The sequence below is a fragment of the Poecilia formosa genome, unplaced genomic scaffold (genome assembly GCF_000485575.1).
Source record: "Poecilia formosa unplaced genomic scaffold, Poecilia_formosa-5.1.2 Scaffold328, whole genome shotgun sequence".
In the NCBI taxonomy this organism is placed as follows: domain Eukaryota; kingdom Metazoa; phylum Chordata; class Actinopteri; order Cyprinodontiformes; family Poeciliidae; genus Poecilia; species Poecilia formosa.
In genome coordinates this window covers 286963-310096 of record NW_006800267.1, presented here as the reverse complement: position 1 = coordinate 310096, position 23134 = coordinate 286963, and the positions used below count along the sequence as shown (strand labels likewise).

The window sequence follows — 23134 nt, the reverse complement described above, 5'->3', positions numbered from 1 at the left end:
GCTCCGCCGAACCCCTGAGACCGACTCACCGAACCCCTGGGGTTCGACCGAACCCAGGTTAAGAACCACTGATTTAGCCACTCCGCTTAGCTGAATGTAATGTCTTTGGGCGACTCGGACTCTTGTCCCCTGTATAAAGTTGATAGTGGTGATGATGGCAGTCGATGGAAAGCTTAGACCAAATTCTCCACATTGCATGACCGCGCGGAGGATTTCTAGACAGCTGGTAAGCTACAGCTTCTGTTCCTCTGTGTTTTATTGTTTTTAGCTAACATATCACTCTGCTTTTTTTTATTTACTTTTTCTGTTCATCAGCTGCTGTCATTTATTCATTGCTGATTATCAGTTATGGACATTGCTGTGATTTTTTTGATGCTTATGCTGCTCTGGTTAGTATAATGCTAATGCTGCTCTAGATAAATGTTGCTAATTTTTCTTTTTTTTTTTCTTGTTAATGGCAATGATGCCCTTGTTGCCCTCTTTGGGTTTCTGCTGCTATTATGATGCTAATGTTTGGTTGATGTGATGTTTTCTGTGCTTTTGTTCAAGAAGGAGCTGAAGCCCCGTTTGCTGACTCAGATCTATAAACATTCATATTTGTAAGATTTTGGCAAACACCTGATTGTCAAATAAATCCTGGGGGTTGCTTGCAGAATTTGAAGTCTTTTGGATTAAATGTTACTAGCTGTAATTATTTCATCACATATCAGTGTGTTTTAGTTTTCTTCTAAGTAGGAAGATCCACAGTTTAGTGTTATGAGTTGATTCTCTTCAGTTTTAATACAACTTGGCCTGTTAGTCAGAGTTAAACTAGTTTGATATTTTTCACAGTTTTGAGTTTGATTTGGAATTAGCTGTCAACTTTTATTTAACAATGAAATGTGGTATACTGGTGGTATACCACATTTGGTTACTGAACAAACCTTTTACTTTTAGCTTTTAGCCCTTTTTGGAGGGCGAGCGACTTTCGCTTCAATGTGCAAGTTCCATATGAAATGAATGGAGAGGAAGCGGCGTACCTCCTGTGTGTCAAACCTAAGATGAATATATTCTAAAGGGCACATTTTCTTATAGAGACTTCATAATACATTTCATTTATTTATAGTTCGTTTATGTATTTTGGATATATAAAATGTATTCCAGTTGCTGCGTTATATTATTTTGAAATTAGCTTATTGATCTTTGAGAGGGTGTACTTGCATTGTTATGCCATTTTTATGCTATTAGTCCCACCCGCTCTAGTTGGACTCGCATCAGGTTGGATGGGGCGTCTCTTCAGAGATGTTCAGTCAGATTCAAGTCTGAAATTTGGCAACTCTGGGACATTCACATTTAGGTATCAGTCCATTTTTACAAATGGAATGAATGTGTTCTTTGTTTTTTAATAAGTGGTTCTGAACTGGACCTGTGAGATCTTGGCCAGGTCCTTTGTGTTGTCGTTCTGCTGAGGCGCAGGTTTTCATATACAATGTCTCTGTACATCGCTGCGTTCATCTCTCCCTCTATCCCGACTAGTCTCCCAGTTTCTGCTGCTGTAAAACAGCATGTGTAAAGCCTCATCAGCATTTGTGGCTTGTTCCTGCCATGTTGGAAGAGTTCTGCTGAATGTTGAAGTTGGAACACAGGCACCTCCATCCTCCTCCTACACCATTGAATCATCTGACCACCAGATTTTATTTTTTTCACGTGTCAATGGTGCAAATGGTTTCAGTTTGGAAGCGACTATTGTGAATAGGCTTCCTGAATATTGGTGCAGTGCAGTTGTTCTCAAACATATTTGTAAAACGTACCACAGTAGTAAATATAGATTTGTCCAAGCACCACCATGCTGGCAGGTGGTTTAAAAAGTGAAGTTCTGTGAGTATTTCCTGGATGCGCTGCATATTCATGTATTTGCTCATGTGCTAAGTGCTTCTGAGGATTATTTAGAAGAAATATTCTTATGTAACTTTGTAAGCTTGAAATGTAAAACTTTCAAACTTACATATTGTTCTGAAAATGTTTAAGAACATTTTTCATTGTCTCAAACCAAACATCTCAGTTTTCCACGTTTTCTATTCAGGACGGTTTAGAGAAGTCGCTGTTTCAAACATAATTAGAAGTGTCAACTATGAACTGGTTGTGCTTCAGTGAAAGGATAATTTGTCATTGCAGTAAGTACATATAACCTTGGTTTTATCCAAACACCAGTGTTTTGCCACTGAGTACCAGCCTGACTTAGGCTGGTACTCAACCTGAATGTACTGCATCTTATATGCAGTACATATAAGATGAATTCTGAGCGTTTGCAAGTTTAGTTTTTTTTTTACAAATAGTTCTGTTGAATATGTAGACAGAGGAAATCAGTCTCAAGCATCAGTCTGTCAGTCTGGCTTGTTGGTCAGGGATGTAGAGAGTCGCAGTCTTCAACCAGAAGCAGAATGACAGTAGTGGAAGTCTTTACATAGTTAGTGACTTAAGGTGTTGCTACAATCTGTTACAAAATCTCAGACTGAAGAAGGATGGGTCTGAAATATGTGCTGCTTTGTAAGTTTAAAGCACCAATATTTTTACAGATATGTCATCTGTCCATTTTTTATTAATTAGTGTTAACTCTCATCTGTTTCATGTCCACATGATAGTGCTGCTAACTTTTCCTCAGTTCTTTTGTTAGCAGCCCAAGAAAAGGAACTGATGTCAGACTTGAGTCTCTGCAGACCTCATTTATTTTTGACCACATATAAAGTTGTAGAGCACTGATCTCTATCATTTAGTGTAAATACCACAGAGAGAGCAACGTAATCAGAGAACATAATTACCTTTTTGGGTGTGTAAGTAGATACAAAAAGACCTTGAAGATACAAAATTAGTTTCTTTCTCAGATCCTAGAAGATTATAGCTATTTTTCCATCCAGTTATCATGTGAATTTTAAAAATGTTGCAGAAAAGAAAAAGTCATTTAGGTAGTTTGAAGCCACACATAGTGTAAATCCATTAGATGCTGATGTTACACGTCAGTGGTCCCCAAACTACGGCCCGCGGGCCGGATCCGGCCCGCCTCCACATTTGGTCCAGCCCCCTGAACAATACCAGAGAGCATTTAGATTTTTTTTTCATATACCTATAAGCCACTACTTTTTTCCTAAGCTTTGAACCATGCGGCTTATAGTCCGGATTTTTCTTCACCCACCAGGGGGCTCTTTAGCAGAAAGTGAATCAATGGAAGTCAAAATTGGAAATAAAAGAAGAAAGTGCCCATTAAAAAGGAATTAGGTTTTAATAGGGAATGGAAATTTGAGAATGTTGTTGATCAGTTAAATGGCATTGAGGGGAAAAAGGAGATTTTTCATTTTTTTAAATAATACTGGGATCATTATGAGAATTTGAGGTATAGATATTAGGATCCAATAGATGGCAGTAGTGCAACAATAATGGATGCATGCTGCCATTGAAATCTAAAGAAGAAGAAGAAGAAGAAGGTGGCACCCAGTTTCATTTAGCTCATGCTAGTAGCAACACGAAGGATCAGCACTTTTATTGTTACAGTTACCGTTCAGAAACTACTGTAATCAGTTCAGTTAAATCTAAACTTGGCAACTTTTTCTTTTTCAACTCGAATAAATGCGATATGCAATTGACCTTTTATGACTCAAATGTTGGCTGTCCGCCCCCCTCTGCTGCTGCTGCTGCTGCATCATTGTGGAGAACCTAGAGCGGCAGAGATATCTGCGGCTTATAGTCCGGAAAAGACGGTATTTATTTCATAAATAGTGTAATTTCCTGGATTTTTTTCTGTGAAGAACCCAGAGAGGGTTATTTGATTGTGCTTTCTGGAAAACAATACATTTTTACATTTAGGCACTCATGCAATCGTCACACTTTTTCTGTTACAAACTGACTTTGGTCCCCCACTAAGGAAGGGAAAAGTTATGTGGCCCTCACAGGAAAAAGTTTGAGAACCCCTGTTACATGTGGAAGTTAAAACAAAGAAGAAGAAAAAAAGATGTAAAAGATGTTTAACTTTTTCAGAGCTCCATGTCTTCAGTAAGGCACAAACCCAGAAGTGGATGAGGACATCTCACCCAGACATTGAACTAGACTTTTTTGTTGTCTGTCATTTTGATAGACATGACCCAAAAAAAATAAAAATCTGTCATATTCTGTTTTCAGATTTTGGCCAGTTCAGGCCAAAATTATTTGCTTTATGTTAAGGTTGGGCTTCTGTGGTATAACTATTAAGCCTACAATAAACAGAGAAAACCAAAAGAGAGTGCGCGATAAAATTGTGTTACTCTGTTTAGTCTAAATGGAGTAGACAGCTTAGCCTGTTGAGGAAGGAAAGAAATTAAGGTGCAGATGTTCGTTAGATTGTAACAATAAAAGCACAAATGCAGCTCCACCAAAAGTGGAGCTGCATTTATAGAGAAGAGTTTGCACTACTTACTTTATTGGTGGTCTAAAAACGAAAACAGTAAAAGCTTAATTCAAATATTATGTTGGGTACCCCACTTCCACCCCGTCTTCTTGACAGATTAGCTGAGCAGAGCGCAGGCTGCTTGTTTTGTATCCTCTGCATTTTCCTTGAAATGTCTCCAAAACAAGGGTTTCTGAAAATGTTCCATCTTTGATGGCTTTTTTAAACGGTGACAGAAAAATCTAACAACCATTTGTCATTTTGATAGATTACACACACCTGACCACTTAGTTCAGACATGCAGACAGTTTCAACTTCATGTGCAGAGAACATTGCAGAGGTCACTAAATCATTCAATATAAGAAAAACTTCCATCTGAGTTTCATCTCTGATCTAGAGAGCCAACTGTAGCGCGTTGAAGAGTTATGGACAAGAGACTTAAGAGTGCATCTGACGCTGCTAAGCTGCTGTTGCAGGATTATTCTTCCAGTGAGGGGAGTGTTTGTGGGATCAGGTGATGTTCAGACAATCTTGCCAACTTCTGATTGTTGCGATTGGTGAAATGCTGCAATCGCAACATTTCTGTGGTGGCAAAACTTTGTCACCACAGAAGAAAAAGTTGAAAGTAGTCAACTCAATGATGACACAATGTGGATTATCTGTTCAGCTTGTTGAATATTAATTAAGCAGAAAATGAAATGTGGTTATTATTTTAAAAATAGTGGAAAAATAGGTTATAATAAGGATGTTTCTTGACACCAAAAAGCTGAATATTGAAAAAGTCTAAAGCGCTTAAATTTACGGACATTTTCACCCCCTCCCACCATCTAACTTCTCCTTTTTATTGTTTTGGAAGATCAGCAAATAACTTATTGGTGTATTACTGCCACCTCCTGGTATGAAGTGTGGTTTAGCGTTTGATTTGCACCGCAGAGCAGCTCAGGGTGAAGTCCAGCAGAAAAGTGGTTTTGGTTTGCAGTCTCGTCTTGCTTTTACGAGTATGACCACTTGATGCTGGGCGTCGGCCCAAAGGAGTATACTTCCAATGTTAGGGGGACATGTCCCCTTCACACATGGTTATTGCAATGTCCGTGTTCATGGATGGTAGTAGGATCGAGATGAGAATAGATGAATTTCGGGCATCATCTGCAGTAATTTACTCATTGCGTCAGTCTGTTGTTTTGAAGAAATTACACAGAGCAATTGAGTAACACTTTACTCTGCAAATACAACAGATTGAAAAAAAAGAATAACTCACGTATTTGCTGTCAGTGTATCACTTCTGTAAGTATCAGTCTTATTTCTTGAGAAAAAAAATCATAAAGTCTCTGTGTGCATAAATGTTAAAAAGTGGATTGTAAGTAATGACAGACATGTCTTCTGTGTTGAATGCTTCATGAAAATAAAGAAAAAAACTGCTAACACACATAGATGGTACTGCTTGAAGAAACTGATTTAACCACATAGAAAAATATAATATAGGTGATTTTATTTTTCATCAGTTCTAAATTTCAAAAAAGTGCACATTTACAGACCACGTTTCTTTTCAAGGCTGCGTTGGCGTTCATTTGTTTGAACTGTTGCAACAAGAATGTCATGGATTCAGATCCTAGTCGAGGGGTTTTCTGCATGGAGCTCACATCTTCTCCCTGTGCATGCATGGGTGGGTTCTGGGCGCTCCTGCTTCCTCCCATAGTCCACAAACTGTTTTGTTAATTGTCACTAATTTTGCCCTTCTGTGTGTGTGTGCGCGCACGCGCTTGTTTGTAATACCTTGTGGAGACCATTTTCCTGACACATACTACGTTGTGGGGACTCACTGCTCCTTGTGGGGTTTGAAGTCCCCACAAGGGGAAACGCTGTTTTTGGGTCAGGGGTTAGATTTAGGACTAAGGTGTGAATTGAGTTTTGGTCAGTGTAAGGGTTAAGTATGCAATGGACAGGGTAAGAGTAGGGGCAAGGGAATGGAAGTCAATAGAAAGTCCCCACAAAGACCACGCAAACGCGTGCGTGTTCAACTGAGGGAGCCAGACACTTTTTTTCTACGTGACTACTGCTACTTTACTACTATATGGTTCAACATAGTTCTGTATCCCCGCTAAGACTTAATAGTTCCCTGTAACCCTGTAAATATGAAGCCTTGTCCAATTGCATTGTCCCTCTGAAAGCAAATATCTTTCAGACATAATTTTATTTTGTGTCTATATAAAGTGGTGTGGAAAAGTGTTTGCCATCTTCCTGATTTCCTATTTTTTGCATGTTTGTCATGCTGCAGAGTTTCAGAACATCAAACCAGTTTAGATATATAATCACTGAAACGTTTCCAGCATATTTGATGTGTATTTGTGACTTTGATAATGGCACTTAACAAAATGTTTTGTTACTAACTTTTTATATTTGTGTTTATTTGCTATACAAATAAACGTGATTGATTTATTGTGAAGGAAACTAAAATTTTATTTCAAGTGGTATTAAGAAAAAGAAAAGTCTTGAATTGAACTTTTCTTATGCTGTGGGAATACTTTCTCTCAGAATTTGTGGAAGACAGCAGGATTCATAGTTTCATTTATTACAGTACATCTTCCTGGTCCTGAAGCAGCAGGACAGCCCTAGACCTTCACACCACCACCATATTTTAAAGTTGCTATGTTGTTCGTTTTATGCAATGCAGAGTTGCTTTTATGGCAGATGTAACGGACACAGACCTTCCAAAGAGTTCCTCTTTTTGTCTCATCACTCCACACAATGTTTTTCTAGAGGTTTTGGGGATCATCAAACTATGTTTTGGAAAATTTGAAATGATCCTTGATCTTCTTTTTGGCCAGCAGTGGTTTTTATAAATCAAATCAAATCAAGTCAGATTTTTTTTGCATAGCACATTTCAGCAGCAAGGCATTTCAAAGTGCTTTATATAATTAAAATAAAAACAGCATGTGACATTGATTAAACAGGGACATCAGGGAACCATGCATTCCGTTTTTGCCCAGCCTCTTTCTTATGACAGAAACATGACCTTTGACTTTAACTGAGCCAAGTGAGGCCTGCAGTTGTTTGGATGTTGTTGAGAAGTTTTTTGTGACCTCTCTGATAAATTATGCTTATCAGAGAGGTTGTGTAATTTGGTCGGCTGACCTCCTGGGAAGCTACCATGTTTTCTCCATGTGTGGATAACATCTCTCTGGAGTCCCAAATCTTTAGAAATAGTGTAGTAACCCTTTTCAGACTGTAGATCTTAATTACTTTCTTATTTGTTCTGGAATTTCTTTGGATCTCTGCATGATGTCTAGTTTTTGTCACTGCAGAGGAAAAAGTTGATGAGTTGCATAAGTACGTATAATGTTAATAAAGCAACTGAGATTGCATATCATCACTGGGAACAATTAATTTATGACTATGTGGCTCTGAGATCCTCCCAGGCTAGTAAACATTATATAATCTGTAGTGAGTCAGTGACATGTTGTCCTGTATGAGGCAAACACAACAGTACAGACAGTACAGTACCTGCAGACTGCGAGTGAGGATCATATATATATATAAAATGCTTCACTTCCTCCCTTTGTTTTGCTTTACCACTGGAAGCAAACCACTGCTGAGTGTACTATACTTCCAAGCGAACCAAAACCCACATTTTCAGGCATCAGAGTTTGGATCTATTTTCACAACTTGCCAAATAATGCAGACAATCCAGGGTCCAGTGGTTGTACGTTCAAAGCAGCATAAACTGCTCCTCTGTGAAAAGCATATCCAGACTGTCACAGAAACAACAGCCCCGAATGAACTGCGACTGTCTTCCAACCATTTCTCTTTCTAAACTTTTACTAGCCAGGTCAAACCTCACTTTGCTCTGTAATGTCACATATTACATTTACATTTTGTTGTTCTTCAGAATCATTCATTTTTAAAAGTGTGTTGAAAATTTGCCTCAACATTTCTTTCTTTATCTCAAATCTTTTGTTTTTCTTCTTTATTCTACATTCTTTGTTTTCTCTCTGCTTTGTTGTCTTCCTCCCAACCTCCCACCTTTCCGCTCCACACATCCCTGTCCATTCAGGTTGTGAGTCAGCGGTTCCCACAGAACAGCATAGGTGCAGTGGGTAGTGCCATGTTCCTACGTTTCATCAACCCGGCTATTGTGTCCCCCTATGAGGCTGGCATCTTAGATAAAAAGCCGCTGCCCAGAGTGGAACGAGGTCTCAAGCTCATGTCCAAGGTAAGCCAAGAAAGCAAGTTGTCTCCTTGGAGGGGCTGACGAAAAAGAAATGAAACAATACAGTGAGAGTCTAACCACTGCATTCACAAGTGGCTCTTAGGCTCTGTTCACATGGTGTAATCCATGCTCAATTTTTGCATGATCACTCATACGACTAAACACTGTGACTGCAATCAGACTTCTGTGTGAACGGTTTCTGACCTCAAAATGACCCACAGATGCAGAAGAACAACAAATACAATACCACACTTTAAAGCACTAATAACTGATGCCATCATCTATGGATTAATTTTTAAAGTTTTTTCAGTCAGTCTGTCAGTTTTTTCAGAAGTGACAGTGTTGTCACAAGATCATAATAAGAGGAAAAAGGGTAATAGCAGTGGCCTTTTGTGGTGCACAGGCTGCAACTGGTCTGTTTTTTTATCTGCAGTCAAAACTAGGAGTGGTGGATTTGTGATATGATGCGCTGTATTGACACAAACTCCTTTCAGTATTTTATAATTTTAGCTTTCAGCCGTGGTTGTCATCCAGATTTACTGCTTCTGATTTATTCTTATGCACTATTATTATGTGTGTCTCACATCTAATAAAAGTACCAACTTTGATTTTACCTTGACTGTATCTGAATAAAACCTGATTTCAGGTTGATTTTCTATTAATGTCAGGATGATAAAACAGTGAATGGGAGTTCATCCGAGGTAAAAAGTATGTGCCCAAATCAGACAGGAGGCTGAAGTTCAGCCTGTTAAACCCAGGCTAAATGGATTTGAAAGTTTTCCCAATATAAGGCTATATTTAAGGGAGTTGGCCATATGATTGAACATCTTGAACATAGTCTTTTGAATGCACATGGGAATTGGATAAAGGCAACCCATGTGGTGATGCATTTATGTGTAATCAGTACAAGTAGATAGAATGATGTAAGTCCTTGCATGTGTATTTGTGTTTTTCTTTTAGATTCTGCAGAGTATTGCAAACCATGTCCTGTTTACAAAAGAAGAACATATGAGGCCTTTTAATGACTTTGTTAAAAGCAACTTTGATTCAGCAAGAAGGTAAGAGGTTCTACCTTTCTTTTAAACAGAACAAACCAGGAAGACATTTTTGGAAGATCTTTTTTTTATATATATACAGAATTTCTATTACACCTAACAGAACCCAAACAGTGATTACTTAGCAAGCATTGCCCATTAGACTTTGTTTATACCCTCAGCTGTCACCCCCAAAATGCTTACATGCAAGTTAATAGGTCCTTGAGGACACCTGTGCCTCTATGACAATTAAGGGGTTAAACTAAAAACACAAAAAGTAATGTTTCTAGGGTTAGGGTTGTAGGACACACAGAAACCTGTTGAAGCTCACCCAAAGTCACAGAAATTCTGATGTGGGAATAAAAATTTCTCCACACTTTATAAAGATTTACTCAGTATTTTCCATCACTCCCCATCTTTGTTTTCCCATTCTTCAGTCTACTCAAACCTCTACCTTGTTCTCCCCCACGTCTTTGCTGTGCATTGAGCTACAGAGAAAAACATTTTATGTGATGTGATATTTTAATCAGATTTTTTTCAGTGTTGTTATGTTTACTAATTGTTACAGTCACAAGGTTTCAATTCATGACACTTTCTGGTGTGTGAAAGGATTTAAGCCCTGACAAGAATCAAAAGCCCACAAAAAGTCTTGCGCTACATCAACACAATGTCAATGTAAATACATTTAGATTTGATGAACTTTTTAGTCAATTTTCATATTATGACTTGATGCTGAAATGAGCATCAACATACCAAAACCCGAGTTAAATAATTAAAATGCCTGATTAGCTGAAATGTCTGCTGCAGGTTTTTCTTGGACATTGCCTCTGACTCTCCACCCAGTGACTCAGTCAACCACAGTTTGTCATTCATCAGTGACGGTAATGTGTTGGCCCTCCACCGCTTGCTGTGGAACAACCAGGAGAGGATTGGGCAGTACCTCTCTAGTAACAGGTCAGGGTCAGCCCTTTATTGTTTGTAATCTCAAATGAGAAATATATTCTAATAAGATGCTTACCTGAGACATAATTTTTTAAATAATTCCAGAGACCACAAGGCAGTTGGCAGGCGACCTTTTGACAAGATGGCCACCCTCCTTGCCTACCTTGGACCTCCAGAGCACAAGCCGGTGGCCGACACTCACTGGTCTAGTCTCAACCTGACCAGCTCCAAATTTGAGGAGTTCATGACCAGGTACAGTAATTAACTTACAGTGTTTACTGTGTCTTTATTTATTTTTATTTGTTCATGAAGTATTGTACTTCACAGACACTGAAACTTTCATGAAGAGAAAAGTCAAAACTACAGGGAAGACATAAATAAATAGCTCTATTCAATATTGTCACTCGAATGCCGTAAAAATGAATAGGGTCCAAGTTTTATTGACTAACCTTGGTTTAGCATGTGACGTGTCCTATAGTTTTGGGCCAGCATCTCAGATATCAATTTTAACATTTGTGGCAGTTCTGATTAAAACTTTATTAACAACACATTTTTGATCAAATTTTAAGGGAGACAAGAAATGTTTTAATATTTCTGTTCTAGTAATTTATATTATTTGAGTATATGTCCTATTTTCAAGGAATATGTTTAAAACATGCCTGTGGTCTGATTTCTCATATCTGTGTGTTTAGCCAGGTCTAATGAAAGTAAACAGCAAAGAAAAAGTCAATTATGCTAATCTGCCTAATATTGGATGAAACTTTAAATACATTATCTGTATGTATTTACCTTTAAAATACCTTTAACCTGAACATTTTAAGATACACCAACAGTGCTTGGATCATCTACACTGGTAGAAGCAAAAAAGACAAAACAACTGATTTTAAATTAAAATATTAATAAATCTTAATCACAATATTTTACTGACAACATAAAATAACTGTAGATCTGACACTTTAATCATATCTAAAAACTTTAGCATACTTTTCTTGTAGCATTGCTCACATTAACATAGCTAACATGTACCTTAATTGTCATGTAGGATAGCTTTAAGCTAATGCTTATCCACCAGTTTGTATCTAAGCACAGAACAAACTGATGGAGGAGTAAATGTGCCTGAAACAATCTAAAATATAGCTAATGCACAGTGTCTTAAGTAACTTTAATTTTATTACTGGATTGAAAACGGTAACACATTAGATTACTCTTTACGAAACAATGGCCAGATTAGAGTGGCGCATTACTGACGCTACTAAAGGCTGACCGGACAGTCTCCCTCAGGACTTCTTGTAGAGAACAGCATTCATGAGCTCCTGATGCACCAAAACGCCACCAGGCCCTGTTCACTGCATCAACTCTAAACCAGTTTTTCAGGAATGTTTCTGCTCTGCCAGTGAAGTGCGCAGCGGTGTGCAGCAAAGACACATGCAGTACGGGCTCTCTAGTGTACAAAAAAAGTAAATTAAAAAAAAAAGTAAGCAATGCTTAGCCTGGGGAAAGTAACTACAATTTGCAAAGAATCCTAACCCATATTGTCTATTTCACAGGCACCAGGTCCATGAAAAGGAGGAGTTTAAAGCCTTAAAGACACTTAACATATTCTACCAAGCAGGCACCTCTAAGACTGGCAACCCTGTGTTCTACTATGTGGCTCGCAGGTAAGGTCATTCACTCTTGGTCTTTATACAAGGAAATCGTTTTTCTTTTAAGGCTTGCTACTAAAGTGATGTAGTATTTGTGTGTGACCACTATCAGTAATAATGCAAACACAGGACTTCAGACAACTTTTTAATGCATTTCATAATGAAGTAAACATGTTAACTAGCATACCTTTCTTAGTATCCAAAGCAATCAACATATACACAAATACACTAAACCACCAAACAGTCTCAGTTGAGCATCACCCTGCAGTTTCTGACCCAGAAAAAGCTGGGCTAGCCTAGAACTGCAGGCAGTTATAATGGGTTCCTTGCCCAACCCGACAGGTCCCCCTTGGATGCTTGCATGAGTTGACAGTCAGGAATTTTTTGGCACAGTTTTGGTCCCTACAAGTTTTAAATGCAGGACAGTCCTGAAAATGTGCTGTTGCACCTAATGTGATTGTTGAGTTCGATAGGCCATCTTAAAAAACTTCCTTGTGGAGTTTTTCTTCTTCTTCTTCTCTATATTATGGCAGATCGCAAGCAACTTTCAGGTGCGTACTGCCATCTACTGCACATGAGTGTGTAGCAACATTACTTTACATCTATTAAATTCTATTTTTTATTTTTGTATCATGAAGATAAATAAACATTGCTTTCCTTAATCTATAAATATCCTCTAAGTATCCTTCAGTTCCCAATATTCCTTTAAAACTCCATTCCTGCCCTGTCCTGTATTCTATTTTTCTCAGTCTCTCCCTTTCAGGCTCATATATTTTACAGTCCATCAATACATGTTCTACATTTTCTTTCTCTCAACATTCTCCACTTTTATCACTATTTTTCCTCCCAACTGACTTTTGTATATTATATAAACACCTTCCTTTCTTATCTTTATTCCATATTTTTCTGCCACATTTCTATTTCTTTATTCTTAATAATTGATTTCCCTTTCCCAAAAGGAATTGTAATTGTAATTATTTCCCTCTCTAAAGCCTATTTAGCTTATTCATCTGCCTTTTCATCGGCTTTTACTCCTCCTTGTGATGGTACCTAGCAAAACCAAATATCAATGCCACCCCTGTGTAATCTAAATAAACTGTGCTGAATTACTGTTCTATAATTTCCTGTTCCCTTAATAATCTCTCCTATTGCTTTGGAATATGTGCACACCATCACCCTGTCTGGATGAACCTCCTCTAACAACTGCAAGCTTGAAAAAGTATATTTTTATTTTAAACTTTAGAATAAACATTCCTATTCCCACACATTTTTCTGTGTTCTTATAACCATCTGAATATACTTTAAGGTAATTAGAATATGAGTTTCTTAAATATACATCAGTCCTTCCTCCTATTTCATTTACATTCCAATCATTTTTCATTTTAAGAAGTCTCATGTCTGTATTTACTTCAGTTTTGCTCCATCATGTGGTCAGGTAGGATGACTACACTATTTAGGCAATGTTATTGTCCTTTAGCCTATGGATTTTTTAGATGTTAAAAAATTCAAAAGTTCCCTAAAACGTTATAGTTTGCAGTAAAAATGTGAAAATTTTACCACATAATCAAAATAAATGCTTGTCATTTATGCTAAATTTTTTAATCCTGTTCTGTTGAAGTATAAATGCATAGAACAACTTTACACATCAAGAACACTTGGTGTCAAAGGTTAATTTCCTGTTATTCAAACAAAGAAGCACAGATTCTTAACAAACTTTGCAGAATGACTAAGACTGAAGTGTTCCACACAATTGTGAGCAATTTAGTCATGATTGTCAAAGGATTGTGAAAGATACAGATATTTATGTTAAAAGACAAACTTGCAAAAACAGTGATGGATATGAATATATGTTCATACATAGAGTGTAAAATATGTGGAGAATAATTCAAGGAAAGCATCCTGAAAATTTTAGCTCATTTGGATTTTATTTTTTCAAAGGAATTTTTTAAGGTTTGGAGGTCAGATTAAGCATCGGGCTGAATGTTCTGTTATGGGGTTTTTACCTACTACTTTGTGTGGGAAATGTTTTTATGGTTTTTGGTGTTGATTCCTCCTGATACATTTGAACGTAATCTCTGCTCTAGTGGCTCATTGAGATGTTGTCCGTCAGTTGCCATGGCAATGGGTCTGAGTGTAGTATAAAGCCGACAGAGTGGGGAAAAGCAGAACATAAAGGTTTTGAGTTGTTCTTTACCTGTTTTCGGTGTTGTTTTCTCTTTGCTGTGGCACATTGCAGCCACTGTAATTTCTTACAGTTCAATAAATGACAAAAACTGCACTAATTCCCATGTTTATTTGTAGAACACGGCAGTATTTATGACAAGCATCAAATAGGATGAAATATTTCATAAAGTATAGAAGCCATAGTTGGTTAAAAACTATGGCTTTTACAACAGCAATTATGTAAAATTTAATTACCAATATAAAATATTAATTTGCTCGGTAACACTTTATTTGAAGGGGGGTGAATAAGACTGACATAACACTGTCATAAACATGACATAACACCTGTCATGAACATTAATAAGTCTTCATGAATATTTATGACTGTTGTCATAAAGCGTCATTCGGTAAATTATGACACTTTTAATACAAAGTTGACATTATTCAAAATGTCTTTGTTATGACAACTTGACATTAACCAAGAAATCATTACTGATATAAATTTATTATAAAAGTATTACTGATTGCACTTTAAAAAAATAGGTAACTTTATATTATTAAAGGTAAAGTTGAAACAGTAATGATTTACTGGTTAATGTCAAGTTGTCATAACAAAGACATTTTGAATAATGTCAACTTTGTATTAAAAGTGTCATAATTTACCGAATGACGCTTTATGACAACAGTCATAAATATTCATGAAGGCTTATTCATGTTCATGACATGTGTTATGTCATGTTTATGAAAGTGTCATGACAGTCTTATTCACCCCCCTTCAAATAAAGTGTTACCATTTGCTCTCTTGCATCTTGACAAATTGACAGAAACCAAACTGATTACTGTTACATCTGATTCAGAATAATTCAGGCAGTCTCTCCGCAGTGCAGGATGGTTGTTTACAACGCAGGGAGTTTCCAGTAAGCTCAACAGCATCCAACTGGCGCGTTACATAGTTCATGGCCAACGTTGGCGTTTTGGTAACATTTCAATCTTCAACAGAGTGCACGCCTCCTGGAAGCAATCGTTTCTCTGTAGTAGAGAGCCCAAGTCATCTGTACGTAGCAAACAGCAGAGAACAAAGAGCTGGTTTTTACCATGCTAGGCCCTTTTGCCCTTAAAACTGATGTTAGCAAGTTTTCTAGGGAAACCTTGTACACCTAAGGTTTTTGTAAATACGTTTGTATTTTCATATGTATATTTCTAGATACACTATATGTTTTTTTTTATTCTTTCTGCTTTTCATTCATTCTGCTCTTATTTTGTATTGTCCACTTTCGGCTGTAACGATGCAAATTTCCCACTTGTGGAACTAATAAAGGATTATCCTATCATGTATTGTAAAAATAGTATTGAGCAATAAAACCTGAGCCCATGTTTTAGTTCAAAAGTCTGCTGAAACCTTTTTCATTGAAAATATTGTTAAAGTTTCTAACTTTATACAGCACTATGAAAGAAAAATAAATGTTTTTTTTTGTTTTTGTTTTGTCTTTTGGCTCATCATTAGCCCCTAGTTTTACCAAATATTCATCAAATATTAAACTATACCGATGACTGCAACCAAACTCGACTGAGGAATCCAAGAAGAACTCGTGTTACATTGTAATATCGCTCTACTATAATCCTTGTGGTTCTGCTTCCAGTTTTGTATTAATCCTGTTGAAAATCTTATAGGGCGAATAACGAATGATCTCAATAGAGAAGTTTTATTTCCCACACAAGGAATGACAGGATCATGCATTTGTGTTCTAACTATTCAATTGCAAACATAACTACTAACATTTGTAGGCATCATATGGCACTCCACATGTAAGCATAAAGGTAATGTGGTGTCTAATTTAGTGTGTCAAGCGACTTTAGTTCAGTACATGCTGAACGCTATTGTTGGAACAAAAATATTTAGAAGCACCATTTCAATCTGAGCAAATACTTTTTGACTTTTGCTCCGGGAGTTGGCCATCTTGGGCTTTACAGTGGAAGATAGCAGGTGTTCTGTTGTACTTGTGAGTTTGGAGACACTGTGGAAACCTGTAGAGGAGGTCCACATCCCCAACCCAGTCTTATGCTGTGAAGGAATTGTCTCATAAGCAGAAGTCACCACAACAGTCCTTGCAGTGGACATGCCGTCATATTCTTCTCCTCTATTGTTCATGGTTGACTCTGTGAGTGGAGCAGAATCCAGGAGTCTTTCCTTTGTTGCCAGATGGCTTTGTCCACAGACTGGTGTTGTATAACAGGGACACCCCAACACAGTCGCAGGAGTTTGCTCTGCCCATCTAAGAATTCTTGTTATGCTGTCTTCTTCTTCACAAGCCCAGGGATTATCTCCAAGCGTGATTGTTTTCAGTGCTCTCAGTTTATCAAATATACCTTCAGGCAGTACTGAGAAGTGGTTAGCATGCAGATACAATTTAACCAGCTTTGGAAGCCGATCCAAAGAGCCAGGCAGAATCTGAACCAAATAGTTAAATGACAAATCAATAATTTCCAAGTTGTGAGGCATGTTTGTGGGCACAGTCCAAAATCTGTTATGACTGAGGTTGAGGGATGTAACACTAAGGAGAGTGTTGTTGATGAAAACTATTCTGTCCAGTGCGTTATGCGACAGGTCCAGCAGCTTAAGGTTCCAGTGGTAAGCCGTATCTTTCTTGTCAAGCGAACGTAGACGGTTCCACGCTGCTTTGATGTCCCATAGAGACCGTGGCAAGACAGACGGCAGGCTTTCCAGGTGGTTGTAGGAGAGATCCAGGGTTCGCAGGTGATCATAGCGGCTGAGCTGACCTCCAAGATCTTTCAAGCTGTCAGAAAAGACTAGTTTCATCAACCAGTTTCCTGTATATAAAATTAAACAATCAGCTATATTTTGAAAGCATACGTGTCAAAATTAATTTGTAAGCATTACAGGTGTTCAGCAATAACTGAAACAGATCAATTTATCATCCCTGAATATGTTATTTATACACTGTAGAATGACGATACTTGTTTTTTATCACCGTTTCCATCTAACAATTCATGCTAGCCTTAATCTTGGTACTTTTAGGGAAGAATACATTTTGAATCATTCTGCGTTTGTTTCTTAACCTCTTGCTCAAGATGCAGAGTAAGTGTCTAACATAAGACGTGTGAGAGGTGAAGTGTAGCATTACAGCTATTTACCTGTTAAATGAGAGGTTGAGAAAACGGATGTTGTGCTGCAGGCCATGTGGCAGCTTGGTTAGGCTTTTGAAAGAGCAGTCCACGTCACGGTGACCCCCACTACAAGAGCACACGGATGGACAGACGGACAAGACCCAGCCTCCCAAAAGCCCACAGAGCAGCACAAGGAACAGGGAGGACGTCAGCATGGTGAGGCCTCTAGAGAAACAAAAGTTAGATATGTATTATCAAGTTTTCAGAAGAATTAGAAGAAATGGTTTAAAACCAGCTATGTGTAGAAATGTTTACTTGCATTACAGTTTTAGTTGACAAATTTGTAAACAAAGGCTTCATTTGGCGTTTTTATTTTGCGAAAATTTCTACATTTTTGTTTTTTCTGTCAAGGTGGGATGCTGAGTGAACATTCATGAGACATAATATTAATTATTTTTATTTTAGTAAATGGCTGCATTGAAACAGAGTGAAAAATGTTAAAGGGTCTGAATACTTTTTGTACCCACTGTACTCGTATAGATTCAGTACACATTGAATGAAATATTTCAAGCTATTATTTCTTATAGTTGTGATCATTATGAAAACTCAAGATTTAGTCTCCTAGAAAATGTAAATGCTACATCAGATAAATAAAAAAGGGCATTTGAAACGGAAAGGTTAGGGTTCTGAAAAGCTTGTTCATTTATATGTCCTGTACATTTGGTTTGGGCTCTGTGCATGAATCCCTGCAACAATCCAGCCCGCCATGCAGTGGATCAATCTGTGGTTCTGCTGAGGTCAAAGGACAACCTTCACATCATCTGTATTGTTGGGTCAAATGTCTCTTCTCTTCTCCTGAACAACACCCCATATCATCTCTGTGATGTTAAAGGTCAGGGAAGTCTACTGGCCATTCCTGTTGTTCCTGTTCTTGAATCAGCTTTTGGTACCTTTGGTAGTGTGGGCTGGTACCAAGTCCTGCTGGGAAACAAAATCAGCATCTTGTCAGCAGAAGGAAGTATGAAGTGCTCTAGAAATTCCTGGTAGACGGCTGCATTTACTTTGGATCTTAGAAAACACAGTGGACCAGAACCAACATGGTGCCCCAAATCATCAGTGACTGTGTAAACTTTACACTGGACTTAAAGCTGCAGTAGGAAGTAAACCCTCTCTGGATTCTTCCTTCCTCTCAATGGACGGGGAAACTTACAGTTTTCCTGTAATAATGTTTGGTTGATTCTCTGCCTTTAGTACATCTGGGGCAACTGTGGCTCTGTGGGAAGAGTAGTCGTCTTGTGATCGGAACGTTGTAGGTTTGATTCCATCTTCCTCCTGCAAGGCACCTAACCCCAAAAAGCACTTTGAGTGGTCAAAATGACTGGAAAAGCACTATATAAGTTCAGACCATTTACCAGTCCATCTGCAGCACACTGGTAGTCTTGACCTTTTCACAGCCTCATATTCTACAATCAGGACATAGTGACAGTTTAAACAAATATGTAAAAAATATATTTTTATAAATGTTATCTACTGGTTTAAAGTAGTGTGGATTATGTGTCTCTCCACTCTTTCTGATTTCAAAATGAAATGCAGAACTTACTTTGATCTGAAAAACAGTCCTCTGGACCACTAAGGTTCTTTTTCCCCTTAAAAAGATGATTTATTGCTTATTGTAACATTCTTAACTGTACATCCATCCATTTCATCTTGTAGTTACTGCTGGATTCACATTTAAAACCTGACTACTGTAGAAAGATTTGCCATACAGTCACAGTTAAGTATTTACTTTAAAATGAGCAACACATTTTTTGGCCTGTTATGACTCATATCTTACTTGCATTAAGCCAAAGGAAATGTTGATAGAGACATCCACTCTTCCTCTTGCAAACTCATTTTAAAGCCTCACATGAAGTTTGAAATATTGTATATCTACAGTTAAACTAGCTTTTATTTTTATTTTTTTTTTTTGCCCGGTTGTTTCTTGTTAAAAGGCTCAGTGTATTTTGTCTCCACAATAGGCTGTTTGACTTGTACATAAAAATCAGACGCCTTGTAGTGCTGACACTGTTTCCTCCTGTTTGTGTGGACATTTACAAGGTAGATGACTGCAAGAATAAATAAAAGTTTGACCAGTTTATTTTGTATTATCATGGAGTTGTATCTGGGACTTTATCACAAACTACAGCTTCAAGGAATCATTGATCTCTGCCCAGACACATTGATGTTCATATTACTAAATTAACTCCAAAAAAAAACCCAATGTATTTTTCATATTTATTTTTTTTGGCACTCACATTAGAGCAAAAGGCGATTGACTGATTTGCTGGATGATAAATTGTCCCAGAAGTTATGGTGATGAACAATGATATTGTTGTTTTGATGTAATCTTCAAGTAATGTAATGATAGCCTCCTGACTACCAGTAGTTCATTTTTGTCCTCTGTAGAGGACATTTCTAAACTTGAATATCTCCCACCCTCTGCATTCCACTGAATTAATTCCTTTTGGTATCTGGAGAGGACATTTAGGGCTTTTCAATGATACCACATGTGAAGAGGTGGGACTTTTGTACGTACCTTTTTCTAATTCATAAAAATGGCGTTCATCAGTAATAACACATTTTATGGGAAGAGACAAAGTAAGTGCATAAAACCTTTTATTACTTTACAAAGACTGTGGGATTAAAAAAAATGGTGATTGGACAATATTTTTTTTTCCTTGTAGTCAGGAGGATATTGGTCAAAATATGCAAGAACACATTCTCAAAGATCAATTAACTTTAAATTCTAATGAACATTTAAACACTGGAACTGGAAGACATTTTAAATATCCAAAATAAATAAACAAAACAGAAAACAAAACAAAAAACAAATAAAATGAATGAAGTTTCTGTAAACAAAATTGTCCTTCAAAAAAAGGGCTATCCTTTTGCATGTCCATTTGCTTTTCTTTTGTATCCTTTTTCTTCACACTTACGAGTATACATCACTTATTTTTGGTTTGGGACATAAATTTCCCACAAACTGTCAAGTATTAGATTGAGATTTAAATACATTACCTGCACGAGCTAGTGCATAATTGTAATGGAGAGGGAAAGAAATTATTGATGGCTTTCATCATTTTCCTCATGTCAATACTTATGCTGGACAATATGTTTTAGAAAAATGTTTGAATGTCATTTGTTTAGTTTGCATTCTCTCCTGCTTCTTTATGAAACTGAGAGTTATGCCTGAGTGTCTTGGACGAAGTGTATAATATAACTTTTTGCCATCATCTCCTGTCGTCTTACAGCTTTTTAGGAGTATATTTCATCCCCTCCTTCTAAGACATAATTATACACATGCAATAAGACCAAAGTTAGACTCAGCCAATTACCACAAGTCAAGCTGCTCGTATGTGGTGGCACTTTAAATTCTGCTTCTGGGAAACAGCTCAGCCACTAAAAATACTGCAGTGCAACAAAAATATTTAGAGCAGTAATTTCAGAAACAAACACATTATTAGCTTGATGAAGGCATATATATATTTTTTTATATATCCTTCCTACTTATATATATATATGTATATATGTGTATATATATGTATATATATGTGTATATATATGTATATATATATGTATATATATTTAATCTTAGTTTCATTTTTGACAGGCAGGAAATGGCTTTTCTCATTTCTTCTGCTCGAGATCAAGATATTTGCTAAACAAAACAGCTTGCGGTTTTTAACCTGGGTTCAGCAATTTACAACATCAACGATCCTATGCATAAAATGAGTCGTCCATTACTGGTGTCATGCCAGGATCACTCACCTTGTAATTTCAGTGTTGGCACCATTTCTCCCCATCTCTGGTCATTAACTCCTCAAGCTCCACTCGTCTTCCTCTGGGCACCTTAATATGATAAAGCCAAACATTTTTTCTGGGCTGCTGTGAATGTAGTGATGTGTCTCTGTAAATGCTGCGTGTTAGTCCCGGCTTCTGCCCGGCTCACTGTTATGCAGGGAGTTCCAGGTTGCAGTGCAATATGTGGTGGTGAGGGAGAGAAAGAAAGAAAGAGGGAGAAAAAATGCAGCTAAGAGCCAGTCCACTCGGCCTTTGATGAGGCAAGCACAATCTGTGTGCTCGATAGGAGCGACTCTTTTTTTTTTTTCCTCAATGCTGCATTTTCAGTTTTCTTTGTGGTGATTTCTTTTTTTTTTTTTAGTAATTTCACAGACCTGTTGAGCTGGATTTCTGTGATTCTCTTTCTCTGTCAATTAAGAGTTCTTCCTTTTCTGTTGCTATGGTCCTAAGCTGATCTTTAGCTCTTTATTTGGACAAGCATAATGATTTAAGAAATGTAGCTAGAGCAGAGAACTCTGGCTGGACTTGTTTGTCTTTTTTGCTTTCCAGAGTTTGAAGTTACATCTCAGGTGGTTTGTCCCACTGTGTTCCCTTGTTTCTTCCAGTCTGTCCTTTCCTGCTGATGGAACCAGCTGACTGAGTGGCTCAGCCTCTGGTTGCCCACCAGCATTATGCTGTGCATAATTTAGAATTGAACAATTAAAGTTGTAATATTTTCTCTGGAATTTTTACAAACCAATGAAATATAAAAAAATATTCATAAGCTTGCATTGATCATGATGGCACGATAGCTTAGCGATATGTCGCTCTTAGATAAACTGACAGCATCTTTTGATGCAGTTTAAAATAACTATTCAGTACATATATGAAGTGTGATGAAATAGAAAATACACGGCAGATATTATGGTATTGTGTATTCTGGTTTTGTGCAGTTCTGACATCTCTGTAATAGTAGACAGTATGTTCACTCAATCTTTATAGCCTCTTAAATTTAATCAACATAAGGGAAATAAACTCTGAGTTGAATATCAGACTAAAGGGTTTAATTACACAGAAAACATGTGCTTGAAACTATAGAAATGACCCCTCAGAAGTATAAGTCCTATTGCATTCAGACTGGCAGACTCATTTCCAGCCACCAGAAGATGTGCTGATATGCAAATCTTAAAGGGATTATTTTTGGCAAGTTAATAACCTTTGTTCTAGTAAAATATATCCATAAACTCCAGTGTATGAAGTTAAAAAAATTTTTCTCTTTGTTTTTCTGTGAAGCAGATTTAAGATTAATGAATAATTTACTGCTGTTTCAATCAATCAATCAAATCAAATTTTATTTGTATAGCACATTTCAGCAGCAAGGCATTTCAAAGTGCTTTACATAATAATAATAATAAAAAAAAGATTAAAAAAGATAAAAACATTAAAATCCGCACCCCTTTTCAACCAAGTGGGACGACATCCACACCCCTGTCCTTATCTGGGACTCATACCGGATCTGGGAGTTTAGTCAAAAAAGCATTTGACAAGGACTCCAACTTCTAGGTTTTTAGTTGAAACGCCGTCACCTGGGACTCTAAACCTCATAGGACTTTAGTTAAACGTTGTTTAACTGGGACTCTAACCCACGTTTTACTCAAGGGACTCTAACCCGAATAAGGCTATGAGTGGGGGACAGTACCCGCGCCTCTCTGGGGGTGCTGTACATCATTAAAAACTAAACACAGCGTAACAGTGAGAAAACCATTCAGTGCCCAAACCATTTTTGTGTTGAGCATGGTGGTGTTCT

The 23134-nt window shown here is 37.3% G+C and overlaps 2 protein-coding genes across 5 annotated transcripts in view; one reads left to right on the top strand and one right to left on the bottom strand.

The window, feature by feature from the left end:
• nf1a (neurofibromin 1a) overlaps window positions 1-23134 on the top strand; it is an 89266-nt gene that overhangs the window by 33503 nt on the left and 32629 nt on the right. For all 3 annotated transcript variants that reach the window (XM_007573396.2, XM_016661412.1, XM_007573395.2), the window contains 5 exons: window positions 8445-8603; window positions 9561-9658; window positions 10442-10588; window positions 10682-10828; window positions 12124-12234. In XM_007573396.2, the coding sequence (XP_007573458.1) occupies window positions 8445-8603; window positions 9561-9658; window positions 10442-10588; window positions 10682-10828; window positions 12124-12234 (662 nt within the window). The remainder of the gene's footprint in view (window positions 1-8444; window positions 8604-9560; window positions 9659-10441; window positions 10589-10681; window positions 10829-12123; window positions 12235-23134) is intronic.
• On the bottom strand, window positions 15181-22357 carry omgb (oligodendrocyte myelin glycoprotein b). Of its 2 annotated transcripts, XM_007573393.2 has the most exons (3): window positions 21316-22357; window positions 17536-17733; window positions 15181-17177 (listed from the first exon to the last, which is right to left on the bottom strand). In XM_007573393.2, the coding sequence occupies exons 1-3, from the start codon at window positions 21348-21350 to the stop codon at window positions 16241-16243; spliced, it is 1170 nt and encodes a 389-aa protein (XP_007573455.2). In that variant the 5' UTR covers window positions 21351-22357; the 3' UTR covers window positions 15181-16240. The 2 variants fall into 2 exon arrangements, with proteins under 2 accessions (XP_007573455.2, XP_016516899.1); XM_016661413.1 differs by lacking the exon at window positions 21316-22357 and having other exon boundaries at window positions 15181-17211; window positions 17536-17624.

Excerpts from the sequence above, each read along its gene's own strand:
- omgb (XM_007573393.2), bottom strand. The coding sequence starts at position 21,350 with ATGGGGAGAAATGGTGCCAACACTGAAATTACAAG. Across the intron at positions 17,734-21,315 it reads GCCAACACTGAAATTACAAG|AGGCCTCACCATGCTGACGT; the intron begins GTGAGTGATCCT and ends TTGTTTCTCTAG. Across the intron at positions 17,178-17,535 it reads CTCAACCTCTCATTTAACAG|CTTGAAAGATCTTGGAGGTC; the intron begins GTAAATAGCTGT and ends CTTTTCTGACAG.